At 58.1% G+C, this 24,437-nt stretch overlaps 2 protein-coding genes across 2 annotated transcripts; both read left to right on the top strand.

The window, feature by feature from the left end:
* The first annotated feature begins 4,450 nt into the window (after positions 1-4,450).
* On the top strand, positions 4,451-19,899 carry LOC132017444 (uncharacterized). Its single transcript, XM_059399235.1, has 3 exons — positions 4,451-5,504; positions 19,163-19,261; positions 19,577-19,899. The coding sequence occupies exons 1-3, from the start codon at positions 4,922-4,924 to the stop codon at positions 19,597-19,599; spliced, it is 705 nt and encodes a 234-aa protein (XP_059255218.1). The 5' UTR covers positions 4,451-4,921; the 3' UTR covers positions 19,600-19,899.
* Positions 19,900-20,413: 514 nt separating this feature from the next.
* Positions 20,414-24,088, top strand: SMIM38 (small integral membrane protein 38). Its single transcript, XM_059381366.1, has one exon. It carries the CDS (start codon positions 20,460-20,462, stop codon positions 20,613-20,615), a length of 156 nt encoding a protein of 51 aa, XP_059237349.1. The 5' UTR covers positions 20,414-20,459; the 3' UTR covers positions 20,616-24,088.
* The last annotated feature ends 349 nt before the right edge of the window (positions 24,089-24,437 follow it).

Below are 24,437 nucleotides of genomic sequence, written 5' to 3'. Positions count from 1 at the left end.
AGCATGGGGCAAGGTGGGCTGACAGAGGCGCAGCCAAGGCAGGAGCCAAGAGACCGCTGGTGGGAAGTGCGGCCCCGCCCATCTGTCTCCCTGGCATCCCTGGAGACCCCGGGGAGAGCCAGGACAGACGGCAGGGCTCAGAGGGCAGCTGGGCCAGCCGTGCGTCGTTAGGGAGGAGGAGGATTCCAAGTGGCGGGAGAATTTGCAGTCAAGGGCAGCATGCCCAGGACACCAGAGGACACAGCCCCCGTTTCTGTCAGGGCTTGCGATGGTAGCGGGAGATCAGGGAAGGCTCCCAGGAGGAGGTGACTTTGAGGCTTTGAGAATTACATAGGCGTTCACTAGGGAGACTAGCGGTGGGTTTAGGGAACAGATAGACACCCAACTGGGGGGCCCTTCTGGAGCCCAGCAGCGGCAGAAGGGTCTCCGACCTGGTGGGCCCTGGGCACCTGTCGGCCCCGGGTCATGCAGCCGGTTTGAAGCCGAGCCAGGACTGGAACCAGGTTTATCTGCCCCCACATCTGGCACGCATTGTTCTGCAGCCTGACACTGCCTCTGAGCAGCCAGCCCAGCCCTCCTGGGCAGTTAAAATGCAGTTGAATGTACAAAGTTCAGTTTACATACAAAGATGGCCATGCCTGGGCAGGTGGCTGAGGGAGAGCACTGTTCGAGGAGCCCGGAATCCCTCCCTGAGTCCCCAAGTGACCTTGGGCCAGTGAGTGCCTTCCCCTCCCGGCGTGTGCACGTCCTCCTCTGGGCGCTGCTCCGACGGCTCCGACGGGACCTGGCTGGGCTGTGGACAGTGGTGCCCGGGGGCTGGTTCCAGGCTGCTGTTTACTCGGGTTCTGCATGGAGGGTTTGACCTCACGCCCGCGACCCACCCTCCGGTCCAGCTGAGCCCGCCTCCTCTCTGCTTAGCTGACTCACAGCTCTGCTATGTGTCCTGCAAACACTCTGAACCCTCGCCCCGCAGCAGGGCGCTCTGTGCCGGCCGATGCAGGCCACACTCTGGGCTCCGAGGAGGACGCGTTTGGGTCCCCCAAGAAACACCCGCCATCCTCCATGTGCCTCTCCCTGGTGACGGCGTGCTCCCACATCTGGGACCTTACAGCGTGGGGTGTGCCTCTGGGTCTCCTGTGGAAGTTCTCCTTCATTCTTATCCTGACCCGTGGTGGGCTAGGGCGGAGGGACCCAGAACGCCTGGGTCCTGTCCCTGACCTGCTCCTGCTGGCCCGGGTCCTGGGGCAAATCAAGCCACCTCCCTGGGAGAGAAACCAGTGGTTTACAGAGACAGTGGCCACGGAGCCTTTCTCCTGCTGACCTCTTCTGTGTGGCCCCAATCTAGATGGGCTGAGGAGGGAAGGCTCTGTTTGAATTCAGGGGGGCTGGAGAGCGGAGGTGGCTTTTGAACTCCCATACCCCTGGGGCCCTTGGATCCCCACCAGAGGGAAGTCACACTCAGAGTCCCCGTAATCTTCGAGGTCACTCCCTATGCGAATCTTCTGCACCCCACTCCAGCCCAAAGTCAAGGTTGGGCCTCGGTGGGGATTTGAACCTGGGGATCAGGACCCCAGATTCTACAAGCATTCCAACTACGCCCTGAGGTTGGTTGGCACCTGTGACCTCTGCTGGAAGCCAGCTTGGTGGCGTTGGGGACGCGAGGGCAGAGCCTGGTGCTTGTCAGGCGTTCCAGAATCCTTGCTGAGTGAGGGCGGACATGTGGGGTCCTCGGTCATTCTCCTGCCGTCTCTCCCGTCTTTCCTGCGGAAGCGTCGAGCTCCGGCTCCCTCTGGAGACACTTGCCCCCCCCCCCCCCCCCGCTACTTCCCGGGTCAGCTCACAGTCACCCACACTTCCTGTCGCTTTCTCCCCATCCCAAAGGACTCCAGGGGCCCCTTTGTCCCACTGCTGGGCTCCCGTGCTCTGTGGAGAGTGGCCCGAGGAGACTGTCCTGGGTTGGGATGTGCTGTGGGTTAGGGGAACAGAGATGGTACAGACGGTGGCCTGAATGCCAGGGCAGAAGGTGGCTGAGTGGCTGGAGCCGGGACCCTCAGCTCCCGGCCTTTTTATGCAAAGCCTGTTGGATTGGAGGTCCTGGAAATACAATATGAACTCGAGGGGGATATACATTATTTTTCGTAGCCACATCTGAAAAGTAAAAAGAAAGAGGTAAAATGGATTTTAATCACATTTTTATATCACACGAGCTGTCCAAACTATTATTTCAGCATTGTAATCAGATCTAAATTATTAACAAGATATTTTACATTCCTTTGCATGGACTTAATTCTCCGAAATCCGAGGTATTATTTTTATACTGACAAGCACATCTCAGATCAGACCCTAGATGTCCCACGTCCCGCCACGGCCATGAAGTTACGTTAAACAGAAAGCCTCTTTATGTTGCCTCGGTTTTTCAATTTAAATTAGTCCAAATGAAATATATTGAAAAAAACACATTTTCGGGGTCTGACCCGCCACAGACCATGTGTTCCACAGCCGCGCGTGGCCAGGGGCTGCCGTGTCGGACGGCGCTGTTCTGGAAGCTTCTGGGTCCTCCTCCTCCTCTTCCCTGTCCAGTCCCCTTCCCTCTGGCTCGGGTGGGCCCGGGCTCACCTGAGACACTCGCCTGTTGGAGGATGGGGTTTTGGAGACATTGGACGGGTGATAAGATGGGGGTCTCCAGGCTTGTGGGGGCCCTTCCCCACGGCTGGATTGTGATGGCGTCTGTCCCATTTAGTCTCTATCTTGTATGAGCATCAGTGTTTACAAGTCAGGGCCAGACATGTCCCTGACAGTGGTTTACATACAGATGGCACTTAATAGTGGCTTGGTGCATGAACGGTGCAGATGGTGGTCTCCCCAGGTGGAGCTGCCTGGCGCTGCCTTTTCTTTTTCCTGCTACGGGGGTCTGGCTGACCTTCCTCGGGACCTCTACATTCTGGGGTTGTGCATCCCACGCGTGGGCGACCCTGGCCTGTCACGGGGGCTTGCTTCTCCCCACACACAGACTGTAGCCCGTCCTCCTGATGATGTCCTGGGAAGCCGCTGCTGCGTGAACCCCATTTTGTGCATGGGAAAAACCAGGCCCGGAGCTGCCCAGAGCTGCAGAGTTTGCAGCCGGCCGAGGTGGGCTTTGACCCCAGCTAGGTGGGCTCCCGCCCTCCTGACGACCACTGAGTACTTGTCTGTTCCGACAGCCCAGATCCCGGTTCCAGTCCTGGCTCTGCGGCCTCCTGGCTCTGGCCTCGGTTTCCCTAACGGTTCCCTGAGTGGGCTGGACCCTCTGAAGGCTGAATTCCTCCCAGCTCTGGGGCTCTGCGTCCATTCTTGCGTCTTCTTTTCTAAGTGATTTTATTTTGGTGATGGGGCCGAGGGAGTGTGGGATTGGGGGACATGCGGGAGGAGAGGCCCCTGCGGGAGGAGAGGCCCAGCACACGGCTCCCGGAGGCCAGGCCAGGCAGCCTGCCCAGCCGGATCCTGACGCTGGGAGAAGCCCGCGCTGCGTCTTGGCACTCAGGCCTCGCAGCTGCCGGGGGCTGGCCGCGCGCGCGGTCACTGGGCTGGCGCGGGTGGCCGGGCGGTCGGGGCGGGCGGGGGGGTGACGGGGGCCCCCGCATCCATCACTGCCAGCAGCTCCCGCGGGTCCTGCCAAGTCGTGGTGGAACCGGGCCCAGGTGCCAATGTGCTTGGTAACTGGATTGCTATTTGAAAAATCAAAGCGGTGTCCAGAAAATCCAACCTAAGCATTCGTACCGGGAGCCTGGAGCCAGGCGGTGGCGGCCCGCGTGCGGCTGTTTCGGCAGCGTGGCCAGTGGGAAGGTGCCCTCGGACGGAGCAGATGACGGCAGGGAATGCTACCCACCCAGGCTCGGGAGGAGGGAGAGGAGGGCGGGGAGCGCGGGCTGCGCCGGACCCCTTTCCAGCTGCGGAGGGAAACACTGTAATTTCTTTAAAAGTCAGAATTTTAAAAAAAATGAACTTTCAGGTTGAAGGAGATGTTTTCATATATGTACTGGGTTGAGTCGTGTCCCCCTAAAATTCACGTCCGCTGGGAACGTCAGAAGTGATGTTATTTGGAAATAGGGCCGTTTGCAGAGGTAACTGGTTAAGATGAGGTCACAGTGAACTAGGGTGGGCCCTGAACCAGTGCCGGGCCATGCAAAGACAAGGTCAAGGGGCCGCATGACCACAGAGGCCGGGTTGAGGGGAGCAGCTTCAGCCCAGGGGGTGTCGGGAGCCCCAGAAGTTGGAAGAGCAGAAAGGGTCCCCCTGTCCCCCCAGAGCGTCCGGAGAGAGTGTGACCCTTCCCACATCTTGACTGCAGACTTCTGGTCTCCAGAACCGGGAGAGAATTCTGCTCTGTGTTAAGTTGTTACGACAGCCCCAGGAAGTAAAGCAATATATAATGTTAATCTGTTTTCATTGCAGTGCAGTTGTAAATATAAATTATTATTATTATTAGCAGTAGTATTTTATGGAAGAAGGAACCCTTGGAAGCAAAGGTACCAAAGGCCCATGACGGTCTTAATTCAAGGCGATAAGACTTGCCCCACTTCCAGGAATTCAGCTCCTGGTCTGGGGGCCGTGCGGGGCCCCGTGGGAGGCTTCCTGAGCGAGGGGACCCCGATATCTGAGTGGGGTTGAGGTTGGCAGGGGAGACGGAGCTCTGGAGCAGGAATCTGGAGTTCCAGTTCCAACTCTGCCAGGCCCTCCTGTGTGACCTTGAGAGGGGACATGGACTCCTGAGCCTCAGCGTCCCTGTCTGGGAGCTGCCCGCTGTAGAGGGCGTGGTGCTGTCCTTGTGGGTCGCGCGGCTTCCGAGCTCAGGGACGGCGAGGGTCCTGCGCGGCGCCTACCACCCGACGGGTCACCCTGGGTTTGCTGCTCCAGGTCTGCGGGTGCGGCGCGGGAGGCCGGCATGTGCGTAAGGACGTTGTCGCCTGGCGGGGTTTTCCATCGGGGTTGGCAAAGAGCGGCTTCCTTCCATGGGCGCAGTTCTGGATGGACGCCCGCCTGCCTTCTGCCCCGCGTGGGGTCCCTGTCCCTGCAGGCTTTCCTCCTCACGGTCAGCTCAGTACCGTGCTGGCCCTCCACGGAGGCCCTGGAGGCTGTCCCCCCCGCCCCGGCCTCTCCCACCCAGGCGCCCCTTCCCTCCGGGGTGGCCCCGTGTCTAGGCCAGACCTCGTGTGGGGGCAAAGTGCCGCCCCAGCCGTCCGTGGGGGCCCAGAGGAATTCTGGGCTGGGCTATGGTGGCATCTTGGCCTGGCTGCCCTACCAGGCGGTGGGCTCTGGGCGCAGGGGTGCGTGGCAGTGGGGGCGGGGCAGGCCTCCGTCACTGTCCTGCATGTCTGTCATCGCTGGGAAGCCGTCTGGGGAGACCGGGATGTGGACAGGATTTCAGTTCTCACCGTGCGGAGGAGGAAGCCGAGGCAGACTGGTCTGCAGGCAGCACAGCCGGGACGAACGTGCAGGACGCCATTCTGGGAGTCAGGGAACAGCAGGTCCTGTCCCCCTGGCACGGGCCCTTCTGGGAAAGTGGCAAGGCTGGCCGGAGCCACAGGGACTCCGTGTCATTCCTGCCTCTAGGTGGGGCATTCTACACACGCAGTTCCCAGAGCTTAGAACCCTGAGCTGGGCACGCACAGGGCCTCCTGGCTTCAGAACGGCTCCTCGGGACTCTTGCCCCTTCTTGCGGACCTCCACGGGACGCAGGGTGGACAGATTCTCCAGCCTGGACGCACGACACCGCTCTCCCCTCCGCCCTCTCTCTGGGGCCAGGGTTCCTCCCCAGACAGGCCTGAGACATGGCCAGAGCTCCCTCCTCTCTCTGCTGGTCTCCAGCTCCCTGGGCCCCAGGGGGCAGCTGGCAGGAAGAACGGTGGGAGCGTGTCTGGGCCGCCACATGCCCCGGTCTAGGACGTGACCTTGGGCCAGAGGGAGTGGTGAGCTTCCTGAGGGCAGAGCCCGGCTCAGTGCCCCTGATGCTGCCCCCAGAGGGATGAGTGTTTCTTGACCACTGAGACCTTGCTCCCTCCCGATTCTGTTTCTCTCCTTGTGAGCTTGGGTGGTCAGTTCCCCTGAGGCCTTGTCCCTCCCTGTAGGAAGTGGGTGAAGGCAGCAGCTGGCTTGGAGGTTCCTGGGGCGCCTGCAGGACAGCCTCGGGGGTTTGGGGTGTGGATGCTGGAGTCAGGCTCATCTTTGCTGGTGATGGCAGCTGGGGTTACTTCTCCAGGCCTCAGTTTGCTTTTGTACAAAATGGAGAGAACACAGGACACGTTGTATAGGTGACCACTGGGGACACGGCACATCCGTCATTCGGTGTGTGCCTGCTGTGTAGGACATGGTCATCTTACTGCGACTCTATCACTTTTGTTGATGAAGATGACGAATTTTGAGGGGAGGTTATCAAGCTATGCTTAGCATATGGGAAAAGCCACCCTTTTGATGGTTGGATGCCTTTTGATAAAGGTACACAGCTGTCAGGGGACAGAGCAGCACCATCGCCCCCAAAGGTGCAGGCAGTGACTCTCCCCACTTTCCGCAGGTCTGGAAAGCACAGACCCGCTTTCTGTGCCAACGATTTTCCCTTTTCCAAAATGGTGAGCAAGCGGGGCCATGCGGTACATCACCTTCGGTGTCGGGTTCCTGTCGCTTGGCCCTGGTCTGAGGGTGTCTGGTTGGTCCTTTTTACTGCTGAGCATTCCCGAATGTTGCCCGCACGCTGAGTTGTCAGGAATTTTCTTTTCCACCTGCCAGGTAATGAACGTTTGAGTTGTTTCTGGTTGTGGTTAATGTCGATAAATCAGCTTGCACAAACATCTCGCTCCAGGCCTTTGCATGGATGTGTTTTCCCTTCTCATGCGTGCATGCCTGAGGGTGGGCTTGCTGGATTTACGTGAAGTGGATCTGTAGCTTTATAGGAAACTGCCAGACTCTCTCCCAGCACGGCTGCCCCGTTTCGCATTCCCACCAGCTGCGTCTGAGCGTTCCAGTCGCTCCGCGTTTTGTCAGCACTTGGTGTTGGCAGCTTAAACTTTTAGCCATCTTCGTAAGTATCGCATTTCATCTAACAATGAGGAACGTTGTTTCACTTGCTTATTTGACACCCAGTTTGTTCTGATGTGACATGTCTGTGCAAGTTTTGCTCACTTAAAATACTGGGTTGTTTGTCTTATTATTGAGTCTCAAGAGCTCTTTGCATATTTTGGACATAAGGCATTGATCTGATGTGTATTTTGCAAATATTTCTCCCTGTCTCTGGCTTGTTTGCTCATTTTATGAATAGGGTCCTGTCTGCTGCTGGAAGAGGCAACTCTGCCTTCCTTTTCTGCTGGGGGTAGCCCCTGCTCGGTGGCCCCGTCTCCCTCCTCCCTCCTTCATTCAGCCTGGGGCACTTTGCCCATCGGTGCTGTGAGCTGAGCCACTTTGGCCCAGTGCAAACATTTTAGTCATACTCTACCAACTCCATCAGTCCCAGTAGGTTACTGGTTCCATTTCTCAGGTGGGGAAACTGAGCTTTAGAGGGTTAAGTTACTTGTCTAAGACTCAGGAGTGGCAGAGTTGAGAACCGAACTAGGACTTCACGATTTCCCTTGACGCCATGTTTGCTTTCGCAGGCCGGCGCTCTCCAAGTGGGCTGAGCTGCACCATGCAGGGACCTGGGAATGAGGTACCTAGGGATGGCTGGCACAGCACGTGGTTATTTCTGAGTGAGGAGGTTGTCTCCTCTGGAGCGTAAGGGCAAGGATTTCTCTCGTTTGGTGTCTTTTCCCGAGAAGCATGGTCGTACGCCCCCAGGGACTTTTGCAAAGGGTCAGCTGCATGTGAGAATGAGCCTCTAAACATGGCATCATCTCTCCACAATGCCCCTCAGGGTGGTGGGTAGACTTGTCAGGCCCCCGATGGATTTGGGAATCATAGCATCCCTGTGATCAGTGTTTGTACACAGTAGGCACTCAATAAATGCTCATAGTGTGAATGAATGAACTTGGAGCCATCCATCTAGTGGATATCACCAATTATAACAACACCCAAGGGACCATGATAATCAGGGTCAAGGCCGAGTGTCCAGGGCCATTTGAGAATTGAATGACGTGGTTGTTGCGTTACCCAGGTTCTGGAGTCAGGATCTCGAGGGGAGATGAAGACAGGCTGTTGGGGCAGGGCCTGGGGTCTTGGGAACGTGCTGCTCGCAAAAACCCAGGTCAGTGTGACCCACACCATGTTGTGGGTAAAATTATCCCACTGGGGCCCAGGATGAGCCGGGGCTGGCTGTCTTGGGGTCCCCACCAATGCTGTCTGTCCTTGAGTGGATTTTGTTGCCAGTGAAGACATGGCTACCCCAGTACAGGGCCTGCTGTGGCCCCGCAGTCTGTCCATTGCAGGTTCTTGGTGGAGATGAGAGGCCTCCAGCAGGAGCTGGCCCAATTGTGGACTCTCATCCCGGGGACTGGGGCAGGGAGGCAGGGGCTCGGACAGAGTAGCCTCTTGGCCTCAGGTCCGTGGCAGGCGTCCTGCTGCCGTCTGAAGCTTAGAGGCGAACTCCTCACAGAAAAAGCACGTTTATCACCCTGTTTCGGTTTCCGGTGTTAGGATCACAGCGAGTCCCCGAGTTGGAGCTTCTGGGTTTGAGCTGGAACATTCTTCACCCGCAGCCCTGCTGCTTCCCTCTCCAGCCTGGACACTTTCAGGGGCCGGTGGGTGTCCGAGCCAGAGATGTGCTGGTGGGAAACTGGGACGTGCAGAGGGAGGACCCTGGCTTGGGGTCACCCAGCTCCTGGGGGAAGACGGTGCTCATCTGCCGGGGAGGCCAGCAGAGCTAGGGTGACTGGGGCAGAGCGGAGGCCAGACTCCTACTGGTTTCCCTCTGAACTCCGGGCCGGCAGACAGGTAAGGAGAGGCTCGGTCTGGCTTAGTCCTGCTCTGTGACCTGGCTTCGGGTCCAGCGGTGATGTGTCCCTTCCCTGGCACCTGGGGGATAGGCAGGAGGCTGTGTTGCACCAGCGGGGCCAGCTGCTGTGGGCCTAGAGGGCTTGGGAGCTCTGGGAGGCACAGGAGGCCCGGACAGGAGAAGCGAGGGGGGCCCGCCCTTGTCGCAGGCTGTCCACATGCCAGGCTCCGCGCGGGAGCCTCTCTGCGGACAGCCGCACCCAACTCTCCACACCGAGGCTCCTGCGCTGTGGCACTACCAGCGTTCTGGGGGGGGGTATGTCCTGTGTGTAGGCTGCTGTGCAGCGCCCCATGGCCTCTACCCGCCGGATGTCCGTTACCAGCCCCCGGCTCCACGTGACCACCAAGAATGTGTTCAGGCGTCCCCAAACGTCCCTGGATGGGCAAGATCACCCCCAGTTTCTAGAGGGGGGATCTCAGGGCCCTAGGGAGACTGGTGACTGGTCCGAGGTTTACCGATCGGGCCCAGGGGAGGGTAAGATCTGTACCCAGGGCACCAGGACAGGCTCCTCAGGAATTGGAAGGAGGTGAGCTTGACCCTGACCCCCACAGAAGGACGGGCTCAGGAACCCGGGAGAAGAGGTCAGTCATCTCTCCCCGCAGGGCAAATTTCCCTAAGAATGAAGGGCTGAGAGCAGCAATGAGCACTTCTCTCTCAGACTCACGGATCAGGCCTTCGGAGGGGCTTAGCTGGGTGGTTCCGGCCCACTCAAGGCCGGCGTCTGCGGGAGACCAGGGCTGCTCCTCCGCTCAGGCTTGGAGAGCTGGTGTTGGCGGTGGCTGGAGGCCTCGGGTCCCCGCCACACCGGCCACTCCGCGGGGCTGCACGGCGGCCGCCTCCCCACGGTGAGTGGCCCCCGAGGACGCACGCAGCTCAGAAACCGCCCTGCAGCATTTCTGCAACCCTGTGGGGGTCCCCCCACCCCGACCTCGTCAGTCCTCTTTGGAGTGGGAGGGTCTGCCCAGGGCGTTTACACAGGAGGTGAGGATTGTGGGGGGCGCATCTTGGGAAAGGGTAACGGCAAGCAGGAGAGGCATCCGGGTCGGGGCACTGTGCGCGAGGGCGGTGTGTCCGGGGAGGAGGGAGAGCAGCCTGGTTTGTGGGAGGGACCACGTGGCATGCAAGGGATGAGGCAGAGAGTGGCGGGTGGTGGGGGGACCTCCACGGCCAGGCAGAGGCTTGGACTTGACCCTGTGGGACAGAGTGCCCCACACACCTGTGGTCCCCTAGTGGCACCACTGGATGCTGTGGGGTTTTGGGGGGTGTCTCAGTTCCCCCTCAGCAAAAGGGTGGGGTGCAAGGTAGAAGAACCGGGTGTACAGAAGCGGTGTGGGTCACTCTGTGCCGTGTGTGGCTCTGCACCGTGGTGTCCCTCGCCAGGCCTATCAGAGGATGGGGGTCGGGGCCCAGCTGACAAGTCAGTGGTTCAGTGTGGAGCGCCCACCGTCCCGCCACCTCCTGTGGCCTCCACTGTGGCCTGCGGGTCCACGTCTTAGGAGGTCTCCATCCCACGCTTCCTTCCAAGAGGTGACCGGGAACTGGGGCCCGCTGCTCGACCCTACCCTCTCCCCCTGCAGCCGATGCCTCCTCTTCCTGCTGCCTCTGGGGGTGCAGCAGTGCCCAGATTCCCACAGCCCCAGCACCCAGGGGGATGGGGGGCTTTGGGAGTTTTGGGGCAAATGCGCGTCCAGGAGAAGCCATGTCCGACCCCAGACTCCACTTACTCAGCAGGAAATCTCACGGGGTGCCCTCCAAGGGTTATCTTAATCCCCTGCTTCCTCTGCTGTCCTCCTGCTGCTGAAACAAAGCTCAGAATAAAAAAACCCCAGAGATTTTAGGAGCCGGAAGCACCCTGGGCCTCATAGACTTTCCATTGTGCCTGATGGAGGGGCAACCCTCGTTTGGGCTTTATGTAACGTGGCTTGGCCGCCGTGCCTCCATTGTCCCACACCGGCGGCCACAGAGCCCCATGTCGGCGGGCCGGTTCCCCGGAAACATTGCACACATGATCCAGGCTTAGCGGGCCTATGTGTGACCTCAGATTACCTGGATGAGAAATGGCGGAGAGGAGGTGGGGGCTCCGGCGGGGAGGGCCAGGGAGGGGGAAGCAGAAGTCTTCCTGGCAGGCGCGCTCACCAGCGACGGCCAGAGTCCCCAACAATCAGGGCGACTCTCCTCTAAGCAAGGGTCTTGTGCATACCTGCAGCCTTCCCGCGGCATGACCCCACCGTCCCGCGTGCATTCTGGGAGAGGGATCGGCACGTGATGGCAGGACTGGCCCTCGAGGTCTGGGGGGGTGTGGCCTGCACCGGGGACTGTGATTAGCGGGTGTCTAAGCCCACGGGCTGGAAGGTGAGGAAGGCGCTTCCTCCGAGGCCCCTGACGCAGCTCAGCAGACACAGCGCCCACAGGTCAGCGGTGCTGGAGGAACGGGGGAGCTGGGTCAGGCTCTGTCAAGGTCATGTGGGGGCAAAATGGGCATTTGTGAAGATCGATTTAGGAGAAAACTTAAGGCAACATTGCAGCCGTCTTTGGGCAAGTTGGCAGAGCGGAAACCAGCGAAAGAGTTTGGAAACCTCTTGGTGGGCTCCGGTTCCCTTCTCTGTGCTACCGTGTGTTAAATAGCCCTGCCTGCCCCCCAGGAATAAACACAAGCCCCTCTACAAAGAGCTGCTTTGTCTGACCTTGGCTGGGAACGTGCGCCTCAAATGCTTTGGGCCTCGACATCCGCAAGGGATCGCAATGGGGCTGCACGTATTGATTCTGGAGGTAGAGGTGTTAGCGAGCAGGTGAGGTGGCAAATACGGCATCCGTGAACAACGAGGGACGGTCTCTCCGCCTGGAAGGAGAAGGGGAGCTCGAAGACCCTCCCCGGATAGGGAGGTCGGCGGGGGGGCTCTCTCAGAAGGCAGAATTAAAGCCCAAACCTGGAGGTCGAGGCGGAGGAGACAGCCCGTGAGAGCTGTGTCAGGGTCCGCACAGTGTCCTTTCTCAAGGTCGAGTTCAGAACGGCCACTGATTTCCATTAGGCGTGATCAAGGGGCAGCGGGCTTTCTCTCTGCCCTTTACTTAGGGCTTGCCCGTGGCCTGTGTTTTCTCTTTCCGTAGCTTCTCTCAGACTGTTTATTTTTCTTCTCATTTGACCCCCTCTTCCTCTGCTCCTTTGGACCTTAGATACTCGATCTCTGCTCTTTTAGTGGTGACCCTCGAGACTTCGACGGGGCGTCATTCGTGACACCCCTACGTTAGTCCGTATTTTATCCTTGCAAAGATGGGGGGTTTCGAATGTGTTCCCCGTCCTCTGACTGATACTCAGTTGTGTCACACACTTTTATTTCTAATGTTAAGCTCCCCAACTTAGGCCTGATTTTTCGTGTTTGGCGTGGTCAGTGCGGCTCATACAGACCCAGGTGCCCCCACGCCCTTTGCTCACGGTTTTTCTTGCATTTTCCTTCCTCGGTTATTCTCTTTGGCCCGAAATGTAATTTTGGGGGATTGTCTTCACTGGCAGTCTATTAGCGGCAAACATCTTAATTTTGGCTTGTCTAAAAGTAAACGGATCCGTCTTCTCTTCTATGGCTTGTACGTCTGCGTCCTGTTGAGACGGACCTGCTCTAGGCTCCGTCAATGTCCGTCGACACTGTCCTCTGAAATTTGTATGGTTTCGTCTTCCGCGTGGACTTGTTCAATCACCTGGAGCTGATTTTCGTGTGAGGCGTGAGGTAGGGGATCTGTGGGGCTCATCAATTTCTCCACCCAGTATTTTGGGGTCTAAATAAGGCACACAGTAGGACAGCACGTCTCCACCAAGATCTGTATCTGTCCCCTATGCTGCATAGCCAGTCCCCGATAACATGAGGCTTAAAGGGGCGTCCGTCGATTAGCTCACAGTTCATAGGGCAGAGGTCCAGGTGGCCTGACAGCTCTCTGCTCAGGATCTTGCAAGAGTCTAGGGTTAAGGTCTTATGGGGAGGCTCTGGAGGAGGACTCCACTTCCAAGTTCACTCGTGCTCTTGGCTCCTGGAGGCCACCCTCAGGTTCCAGCCATGTGGGCTAGACAACACGGCAGCTTATGTCTTGTTCAGTTCTCTCCGCTCAAGTTGCTTCCATGTACAACCCACCCGTGGGAGGGACCATGCCATGGCGCTTGTGTTAACCACAAATACATGACTCGCTTTGGCCAATAATGTGTGAGCAGCGGTGGGCATGGCTCCTGGTGGGGGAACCTTCAGGGAAGCACCAGGGCTGGTCAGGGGGGAAAGGCAGTCCGGCGGCGGGGAACACGTGGGCAAGGATCGTCCCTGTGGTTTCCGTGGGTTGAGGATCGGCAAAATTTGAGTAATTTCAGCTCCAGGGGCACTGAGGCTGTCCCCGGTGGTGTGGCACCTGCCCTGGGGTGATGAGGACAGGGGACCGGAGCTCAGAGTGGGGGAGCCCCGATAAAGGAGGCGGTTGGGGTTTAGGCTCTGCAAGGCTGGTTTGTCTTTGGGACGCACGCTCCCGGGCGAGCCGTTTGCCGTCTCTAGGAATGGGCTGACCCCCGGTAGGGGCCGTCCCTCCAAGGTCAGCGAGGCCCAGAGCACGGGAAATAAGATGCATGCTTAATTCAGTGAACAATACTTAAAAATCATCGGAAACGGCCCACTGGTCCGAGACTCAACTCTAACCTCCTAGGAGAGGAAAGCCAACACGGAGACCAAGGACAAAACTACAGGACACTTTCTCTCCGCCAGCTTGGCAAACAGCAGAAGGCAGCGTTGCCGAGGATGGGGAGGAAAGAGGTCCCGCGTGTCGCTGTCCGAGCTGTCACTCGGCCTGGAGAAGAAAGCAGCATTCTCCTTGTAAAGTTAAAGACACGTGTTCCCTGTATCCACACACACGTGCGCAGAGCTGGATACCACCCCCTAGCGCGTGTCCTTACTGCCCCATTTGTGGGCGGACATAGTTTTAGGGGCTGTTTTATTCCAGCCCCTGCGCCACGCGAAGGCGCTGGGTTCTGCCTCCCCGCTGCCGTTGAGACGCGCGCGGAGGGTCCCACCGTCCCCTGGACGTCGGCGCTGCCTTGCCTCTCCCGCTGCCTCCGAGTGACTCTCCTCCGCTGACGCGGCCTCTTGCAACCACGGGCCACGCTCATGGCCGGAACCGCCCACATCCGTCCCATCTCCGTGTTTTCATCACATGACAACCCCAGCACCTGTTGTTTTATTTTTTTTTTTTTGCTTTCTGCGGCATAGGGGACACCCCAGCAAACGGCCTCCGGTCACTGTGGTGATGAGGATGGACTCCTGCTGCTCGTCACCGGCCCCGGGGCCCGTCCGTGGGGCCCTTCGAGGCGACTGTAACTTATCCAACCTTCTTTCAAGGCAGGGGCCTCTGCATCTGTCACCTAGACGTGCCTGATTAAAGTGAAATCCAGGTATTTTTAAATTGTTTTTGAAGATTTTATTCACTTATTGGACAGAAACAGAGAGAGAGCCATGTAGTGAGCGGCAGCAGAGGGAGAGGGAGAAGCACACTGGCCTCCAGCGGAGCAGGGAGCCTGAAGCGGGGCTTGATCCCAGGACCCCGGGATCACGACCCAAGCTAAAGGCAGAGGCTTAACCCACTGAGCCCTCCAGGCGCCCCTCCAGGTATGTTTTAATTCACTCGGCTGACGTGGGACTCTCTGGGGTGTCTGGATCTGTGCATCTGTGTCTTTTCTCAGCTCTGGAGAAGGCCGCGGTCTCTTCCGCTCTTCCGTCCTCTCCTCTGGGCTATGGCGGCCGTGAGTCCTGCCGTCCTGGGACAGACCCACACACAGCAGGGCCTGTGCTAGCGGACAGGTGCAGAGCCTTCTCCCCGAGCGAGCCTAGCCTGCGGGCAGGCCCCGGCTCGCCTGCACTATCCCGCGCGGGTCACCGGATGCCATCACCCGCTGGTGACAACGGGGACTCCAGGAGGCGTGCGCACGCAAGCCCCTTGGGGTGGCCGTGAGAGCGTGGCGTTTCTGACGGGCAGGCCCCTCTTGCGCGACACACATTTTAGTGGGGATGGGACCCCGTCTTCCGGCTCAGCCCAGCGTTGAGGGCCCACTGTGTCCTCACGGCGGTCACTCTCCGGCCTGTTCCAAGGGTCTCGCCAGCGTCTCCCACATCCCCGCCGCCTTCCCTTTTTAATTCGGACATTATTAAGAGAATCGGAATCGAGGCCCAGTCACTGCGGGGAAACAGCTGAGATCTCCCCCAGCCCCCTGCTCACTACATTTCTTTCATCTGCGAAAAAAAAAAAAAAAAGTGATACCATTAGGTCATCTCCTTTTTTTTTTTTTTTAAATCTCCCATTTCTGGGAAAAATCTTTATTTTGTGTATTTCTCAAGCATCTTGACATGCCGGCTCAGACTAACGGAGGATCACTTCCTCCCAGCTCCCCTCCAAATTCCTGCCGGTTTTATCTTTTGCAAAGTCCTCTGTGCTGCAAAGCAACCCCCTCCCTCAACATCCCCCCTCCTTGTGAAGAAGAAAGGGCCCCGGCTCTCTGAGGTCTTTAGGCAAAGCAGATACATCCCCACAGAGCCTTCAAAGATGCCTCCTCCCAAGCCGGGGAACTTCTGCCCGTTAACTCTTTCAAAGAGCTTTAGTCCGCGTGTGAAAGCTGTCTGGGTTCATTGATAAAAAAAAAAAAAAAAACAAAAAAACCCACAAAAAACCCAAAAAAACCCGGTATTGTTTTTAGCACCGTTGAAGGTATTAATGAATCGTATCGGAGGACAGTGAGTCTTTGCACGGGGCTGTGGTTATCTCTCTTGCCTTAAATCATGAAACAATGTCAGAATAGAGACGCCCCCCCCCCCAACAAGCCATCTCCGGAGAGGCTGGCGGGACACCTCTCCCTCCCACACCCCGAAGGGTTAAGCAGAAATGGTTAATATTCCTCCCTCCGGCCCCCCCGTCCCGTATGCTCATGTATGAACCCTCATTCAGACGGGAGCGAGCCGCTCCCGGCCCGGCGACAGCTCCCCCTCCTCTGCACGACGCGTCTGGTCGTGCACGCCACGTGCACGGGAGCACAGTTCCACGAACACGCCACACCCAGCTCCACCGCGGGCCCCCACCGTGCACGCACCGACGTGCGGCCCCACATCCCGAGTGGGGTTCGCTTTGTCCCTTTCTGTCCGGGGGGCTCAGCCCGAGGTGAGAACGAGGGAGTGAGGTTATTAAGAATTCTGACAAGGTAGGGCTGAATAAATTGTGTTTTCTTTGTGCGCCTTAATCCGGTGTTGTATTGGCTCCTCGGACACGGCTAATTTATTTGGAATTTCATTCTGTTCCTGACAGCGTCCTTCACTAGCTGTTTGATCACCTCGAGCAAAGTTACATACCAGCTTTCAACTGTTGCAAGGGCCGCGGTGTAATTTTTCTCAAGTGCATTCTCCTGGGTCCGGCTTTCTGCTCGCAGCGGAATGCGTCAGCTGGCTGGGGGAGAAGCCGGCCCGTGCAGGGGTCTCCCTCGGGGAGGAAGCTCTCCACTTTCCCCCACTTGTCCCACTGTTGGGGATTTTAATCTGCTTTTGTGGGGCAGGAAGAAAGAAAATTAATTTTCGCCCATCTGTGCGTCGGGAGCGTTTTAGTGGAAACCCAGTTTGAAATGCACGTTCTGTGGACTTCAGTGCCCCCCTCCCCGCCCCCCTGCACGCACACAGGCTGTGCTTTGAGCTGCAATATTATCAGGGAAAGAAGTAATTCAGACACAAACCTTCCAAGGGTGCTAAGCCCCGTCTACACTGCTCCTTGTTTCTCCAGCAACGTGTGCCTGTCTTGACCTTCATTCTCTCTTAGCTCACATATTTCTGTAATGTTTGCTTGTTTATTTTTTTGTAATCGCGAGCATGTCTGCTTATTGAAAAAGAAAAAATAATGATGATTTTCAGTAAGCCTCACTCTAGCACGGTTGTGGCTGGTGGTTTTATAATGTGGGCAGAATTCGGTCTCATGGAAACGCGCGCTTCCTTTACTTGGGGCTCTTGGCCCCGATGCACGCACCTTCCCACCGAGCACCTTCTAGGTGTCCGGGACGGTGCAAAGACTCTGGGGATCTGGTGAGAGCTCACATGCCAGACTCACATCGAAGACCGCAGAGATGTCCAGGGCCATGATGGAAGCGGACACCGAAAGCAGCCAACCAACCCAAACCAGGGGGATAGGGTCCTGGGTGAGAGGACCCAGCTTCCCTCGCCAACTCCTGCCCCGGAGTCCCTCACTGAAGTCCACCGGCTCCTTGTGGCCTTTGAGCACAAAGTCCTGCAAAGTACGCTCCTGCCCGGCTTGCGGACAGGGGGAAGGGAGATTGCCCCCTTTGGCAGAGGAAGAAGCTAAGGGCCAGATCACTGCAGAGCACCCCCAGGAGAGCCAGCAGCTCCGATGGGGCTCTCGGGGCTGGTTCTGATGTCGCCACCCGCAGCGACAGCTGGTCCAGGGTGGGTGGCGGGCTGTGCCTCCCTCCCTAGCCGCCCTCCTCGGACTTCACCTTAGAAAGGGCTCACCTGGCATCCTCTTAGGGAACAATGCGGGAGGATCTGCCTGATGTTTTTTCAACAGTAGGCCATCTGGGTGTAGGAAGACCCCTTGGCTCTTTGCTCTGACTTATCCTGGGTCCTCAATCTGTCTTTAGGGCTCCCGGCTAGAGCCTCCCCTGCTCAGCTCTGTATATCGTGGAAAACTCTGACTCCCTTTGATGGGGACAGTCATTATCTTTGTCACAGGTTGCATTCGGGCCAGGTGCTTTAAGAGGTGGTGCGCAGGAAGAAACACGAGTTCTGGGGGGAGGGGGAGGAGGGCAGAAGGAAGGGGAGAAGCTGGGAAAAGGTGTGACTTTGGCCACAGTCCCAGGTTCACGGTGATCTGGAGTGGAATTGTGGGGCCTACTTTTGGCCTTTGAGTTTGCCCTGACCTGCGGGGGAGCTGGACGTTCACCCCGCCCCCCGCCAAGCCCAGCCCGTCGGTCCTGGGCATGAAACCCCTTGGGTGTTTGTTCTGGGTCTCGGTGCTGGGTGGCCCCCACAGCCAAGCACGTACCCCGGAGGAGAATTGTGTTTGGAGCAAAAGGACGTTGAAGCCAGGGGTCGGGGGCACAGAGATGGGTAAAGGGTCCCAGGGTTATTTTCTCCTTGGGGGTGATGGCCACCTTGCTAAGGTCTAAGGTCTGCTGCACCTGCCCATTAGGCAGACCCTTCTCAGGAGAAGTCAGCACTGGACACAGCCATGACATTGTCTAGGGGATGGGGACACTCACTTCCTCTCCTGAAGGGCGTGCTGACCTTGGTCTTGCTGACTCTGGGGCCGGGGCTGCTGTGATCTCAAGGAGTCTGGGCACATGGACGCCATGTGATGAGGGCGCTGTTGACTTTTCGTGTCCCATGGTGTGCTTGGCAAACAGGGAGCTTTACCCAAGGCCACCTTGTCCCCATTGGCTGGGTTGGGAGCTGCGCAGCGGGAGGCAGAGGATGGGGCTCTCTGGCGCGGGCTCGCCCCTCCAGCTGGCCCAGGTTTCCGACCCGGGGAGGCTGACCACTCAGGTAAGCAAAGTGCCCGCTCGGGAGCCAGCCTGACTTCATGGCTGCTTTCCCCTGGGACCTTGCTCCAGATGTAGATGGGTGGGTCCGGGAAGGCGCCTCCCGCACACCCCAGAGGAATCATCTGGAACACTCTGGAAGCCCTCATCAAGCAGTCACATCTTCAGGAATGCTCTGTGTGATTACTGCTTCCCCATTGTGCTCCCACTGAGTTCTCACGTGAGTGTGATGTGATCTTCAAACCTCCGCACAAGGTGTACAAGCCCAGAGCTTAAGGTCACCCGAAAGAGTCATGGACAGCAAATGCGCTGGGTCACCAGGCGAGACCCACCGGCTGGTGGCTACCTCCGCGGACGGAGACAGAAAAAGACATCTGCCACCCAGAGAGCAAAGACGGGCCTGGTGCACTTTCAGTCGGGTGGTATCTGAGCTTGTAGGAGTGAGCGTTGATGGAGGAATGCCAGGGGGACTCGTGGTAGGTCTGGCCCAGGGTGAGCGCCCGGCACACGTTCCTGGGATCATCATCATGAAAACCACAAGCGAATGCTTCCACTGTAGCCCTCTGCGCATCTTAGGTTGTGTTCCTTGTCAAAGCCTTTGCATTTAGTCCTTAAATAGAACCTTCTGGAAAGGCTGACAGGAGCATATTCTCATTTTGTAGGTAAAGAAGAAATTCAGGAACTGGCTCCGGGTGGCCGGCACTCCTGGAGGCCTCTGAACCTTCTTCTGTTGCTGTACCTGTGGCTGGACCATTTCCCAGGTGAGGACCGGCTGGGATCCCCAGCGCGGGGCTTTCAGACACTTGGATCCTCTCTGCCCGGCCCTGTGAGCCCCAATGGGGGCCCCTTTGTGTTATGAGGCCATAGCGTTGGAGCTGGAGGAGGCGACCCAACTGTCTCTTCTCCTAGGAAAGCGTGTTCGGGAAAGGCCAGCAGTGGGGGGTGGGGGGGGTGTGTGCAGAGGCCGCGCAGGTGTGCGCGGGGATGCACATCTGTGTTCGAGCGTGCATGTGTGTCTGTGTGCACGGGTGCGTGTGTGGCAGACCCACAAGGGCGGGCGGATGCTGTCATTTCAGAAACGGTGTGGGGACATTTCTGAGGACATCCTCTCTGGCCGCAGTGGGGACAGTCAACGACCCCGCGCTCCTGGCCCACGCCGCTCCCTGGATCCGCACGCCGGGCCCTTCGGATCAGACCGGGGCCATCTGCCCCGCTTTCCCGGGAGGGGTCTGCGCCCGGAGAGGCCGCGTCAGTCACCAGCGAGGCTGGGGTGGGCCCCGCCGGGAAGCCGAGGGTCACCGCGAGGGCGAGAGGGGACCCCGCGGGGTCGGGCGCTGCTGGGCGCGCGCCCCTCCCCCCACCCCAGGCTCCGATCCCGCCCGCCGCTGCCCTCCCGGTCCCCGCGCGCCCCCTCCTTCCCGCCCGCCCCAGCCCTGCCCCGCCGCCGCCGCCGAGCGATAGCTAATTGGGCAGAGAAAGGGCCCGATTGTGTGCGCGCCGGAAGCGCGGGCGTGGGCGGCTGAAAGCGCCGGAGAAGGTGGCCGGCCTCGCCCCGCAGCTGCCGCCGGAGCCGCCGGGGGTGACGTCAGCGCTGGCGAGCGGGGCGCCCGCGGAGAGGGGGGCGCGCGCGGCCTCCCGGCCCGGCCGCTCCACAATGCGCCCATTGTCGGCCCCGGGGCCGCGCGCCGCGTGAATGGCGCCGGGGCCTCTTGACCGCGGAGGCCGCGAGCCTCGCCATCCGGCCTCGCACCCGCCAGGGAGGCCCGGGGTTGGGGCGAGGCCGCCCCGGCCCGCCCCGGCCCGCCCCCGGCGGGAGCAGGCTGCACCCCTCGCGCGGCCCGGGCCCGGGATTCGCCCCCCCCCCCCCCCCCCCCCCCCCCCCCCCCCCCCCCCCCCCCCCCGCCCCCGGCCCCTCCGCACCCCGGGGCTGGGCCCGGCGCCGGAGCGCGCGGCCTCGGCATGGCCTCGTGGCTCGGGGGAAGCCTGGGCTCCGACCCGCTGATGGTCCTGCTGGTCCTCGTCCTGCTGGCGCGCTTCCTTCTCTGGTCCTGCCTCGGCACCTACATCGACTATAAGCTGGCCCGGCGGCAGCAGCGCAAGCCCAAGGAGGACTAGGGACCCGGCAGGACGCCGGCTCTCAGGGCCATGCATGTGCGGGTCTCCCCTCCCGGAGGACCGTGTCCCAGAGGCGCCCTGTCCTGAGGCTGAGGGTGTGTGTGTGGGGGGGAGAGGGGGGCGAGCAGGGCAGGCAGACCCTCCCGCATCCCACCCACAAGGCAGAGACCGACGGTGTCCCACCGGACTGACTGGGCTGTCCTGGTCACTGCCCACCTCCCATGCCGGGACAGAGGGGCCAGCGCGGCTGGTCTGTCCAAGGTTCTGGGGCCTGCCATTGGGGGTGATCGTGAGGGTGGGTCTTGCTTTAAAACGTGCTCTGCCTCCAATTCTTTATCTGTATGTTTGATGGACAAGGTGGGGATGAGCCAGAGGGTTGGGGGTTGGGAGGGAAGACAGAGGTGGCCTCATCACAAGCCAGCTCTGCTGCTGGAAGGTGCCCTGTGTCTCAGCTTCCGTTTACACCCTCCAGCCCCACCCCCCTCCCCCACCCCGGTGGGATCACAGAAGTTCAGACAACTGGCCTTGGCCTTCGCTTTCCCTTCCACAGACGCCCGGAGCGTCTCAGCACAGACTTGTGACATCTGAGCTCAAGCCCAGCTCTGGCTGACTGTGGGTCGACTCTCTTTCTCCATCTCTAAAATGGGCACAGTAATCCCTGCCTCTCTCAGAAGGGTATGAGGAGGGTTGGAGAAGGGGTGGGGTGGGGGGCAAGCCCCCATATTCTGCACGCAGTGGGACATGTGGAGGACAGTGGAGGAGAGAAGCCAGGAGCCCAGGGCCCTCTCTTCCTTTGTGCTTTTAAGTGTGCGGCTGAGCGGCCGCTCCGAAGGTGGACGGGCGGGGCATTTGATGCGCGCCAAGAGTCTGGCTCCTCTCTGCCGCCCATCTCCCGGTCATGGTCATACCCCGCCTAAGGAGGGTGGCAGCTCGTGCTTCTCATTCTGGTGGCAGATTGTAATCGTCCTGCAGATTCTAGCCAACACGATGGCCAAGCCACCCCAAGACCAAGAAGCACAGGCAGGGATAAGATGTCCCGGGAGGCTGGGGCCCGGTTGCTCTGTGCTTTCCTACAAGGACTGGGCACTTCGGTCAGAGCCGAGTCTTAAGGAGAAGTTGTCGCTGAGCTGAGCGAGCAGACTCGGGGAGCCCTGGCCAGGAACCACCCACCTAGCCTCGCGGCATCCTGGCAGATGGATGAGGGGCCTGAGCCAGGGATGCGGTGGGAGCCGATGAGCTCACCAACACGGTGAAGAGCTTGTCTCACTTCTGAAGGACCTGAGCTAACCGCAGGGATGGGGGAGCCAGTCGGCTGAAGCGGTGACCTTCTGGGGGGGGGGGACCGACCGGCCTCAGAGACTTTGGGTGGTGGGGTGTCTTGGAGGACAGTCTGTAGATGAGGGTGTTTTCTTATGGAGGACAGTCTGGGATGCCTGCACAGGGTGGGGTTACCATGCATGGAGTCATCCAGGGCTGGGGGTTGGGGGGGAGGTGGCTGTCCCCTGGGCCGCTGTATTGGCCAGTGGCCTAGCAGAACTCGTGTCTTCACTATGTCAAGAACCTGAATGCAGGATTAGGGGAGGAAGTGTTCTCCTGTTCTTAAGGAAAATGTTCAGTTCTCTTTAAAATGATCGTGCACGATTTCACCGATCTCTCAAAGAAAAATCACAGCTGTCGCCACGGTCCTACCAAGGAGGGTAGCCCACTGTCCTGATTGGCCTAGGACAGCCCCAGTTTTAAAGCTGGAAGTTCCATGTCCTGGAAGACGTCTCTGTCTTGGGCAGAGCGGGCCCCGCCCCTGCTCAGGTGGAGAACTCAGTTCACACAACCTTCTACCGCGTCTCCAGTGGCTGACCTGCCCATCAGCCACCTGCCGCCTGCGTGTGCACGTGGGTGCATGGAACGGCACCTCCAGGCGTATTTGAGCTTCACCATTTGGTCCAGTGGGCCAGAATTCTGGGGATCTCGTTGCAACCCCTTCCTTTGGGGTTGTCTGGTAGAGAAGACAGAAGCAGGAGACTGCTGCCAACACAGGATCCCAGAAGAAGACCAGATTCTGCCAGTGTTGAGTCCCTTTCCACTTAAACTAGTCAATATATTTCTCCCCCCCCCCCTTAAGCCAGTTTACATTGGTTTCTTAGTTCACAACTGACAAAATTCTATTTGTGCAGTTCTCTGCACCCATGCACCAGCCTTCCATCTGGTGTAGGACTGGTTCAGAATGAGCAACCACTCAAGCAGGGCATCCGCATGAACGAGAGGCTGGGCCCTGGCCTGATAACCAGGCAGCCACTACGAGTAACAGCCGGGTCAGCAGTGACTTCGATAAGAGAAGCTTTTCCCCCCTTCATTTTTCTTTTCTCATGTTGCAAGAAGTCTGGCTTTTGTCATTCCCAGGCCATGGTATGGCAGTTCAATGCTATTACTGAGGACTTAAACCATCCCATATTTCTGTTCTGCCGTCCTTCACACACAGCTTTGGTCTTCATGGTCACAAGAAGGCTGCTGCTACTCCAGGCATTCTGAATGAGTCCCAGGCAGGAAGAGAAAAATAGGGTGATGGAGGGGGAAGAGGCACTCCCCTGATATGTAAAACGCTTATTTGTACATCTTATCAACCAGAAGCATGTCACATGGCATCCTGAGATGCAGAGGAAGTTGAGAAATGGAGTTTGTTAGTGGGGCTCGCTGTTACCCTAGATAGCGTCAGGTTTCGGTTATAAAGGAAGGCTAAATGGATATGAGGTAGGCAACTGGCAATCTCTGTCACTGGTCCTTTGCCTTTATTTGTAGTTGTCTTTATTTGGGACCTATTTTGGGTATTTGGGTGACTTTTGTGGTACCCTTATGTGCCAGCTTTGCCCTTGTCTGCTCTGCAGGGATAGTAGCTGAGCTCACCCGTCTTTTGCAGTTCCAACATGGAGTCACACTGGCTTCTTGGGGCTCCTAAGGATTCATACTAGTAAGAAAGTCTGAGGCTGAGCCAGACACCTTCCTTCTGAGAGAAGCATGGCGATGCTCCTTGGTCCGCAGTGAGCGGAAGGCACAGACCTGGGGAACAGCTGATGCATAAGTGAATGGTGGTGATGGCTAGCGGGTATATAAATGGAGGGGGAGATGTAGTCCTCTACTTGGTAAACACACAGAGTGGAGTGCTCACAGTGTGAGAGGCAGCATGGATACAGTGTATAAAACAGTGTCTGCCCTCAGGCAGCTTGCAGACTGGGAGCTCAGAAGTGGGCAGAGAGACCTGTAAGTAGATATTAGATCGGCACTTAGGCAGATGGTTAGTTAGGGCTAAAAATGTGGCAGGTGCAAATTAAGATATACCATCAGTGTAAAATATACACCAGATTTGGCAGGCTTGGTACCAAAAAATATTGTATCATCTCATTAGTAACATTGTTTTGATCATTGTTTTGATTATGCATTGAAACGATAATATTTTGGACACTATTGGGTTAAATAAAATACTAAAATTAATTTCACCTGTTTCTTCTAATGTGTTTTAATGTTGCTCCTGGAAAATTTATAAGCACATTTGCAGCTCACATTTTTATATCACAAAGCATTGTGCCAGAATTGCATAATGTACAGAAAGTGCCCTGGTGGGCAAATGCACTCTGTGTTCTAGGAACGCAGAAGAGGGCTTTCTTGAGGATGGTTTGAAGTGCCAATGTAAGTACTACACACCAGAGCTTATGAGATGCAGCTAAAGCTGTTCTTATGGGAAAATTCATTGCCTTAAAAATACTTAGATGAACAAATAAGGGAGAAAGAAAAATTGATGAATTAAGTATACAGCTCAATAAATTTAAAAAA

The sequence above is a fragment of the Mustela nigripes genome, chromosome 1 (genome assembly GCF_022355385.1).
Source record: "Mustela nigripes isolate SB6536 chromosome 1, MUSNIG.SB6536, whole genome shotgun sequence".
Classification (NCBI taxonomy): Eukaryota; Metazoa; Chordata; class Mammalia; order Carnivora; family Mustelidae; genus Mustela; species Mustela nigripes.
This window is presented reverse-complemented; position numbering and strand designations above follow the sequence as displayed.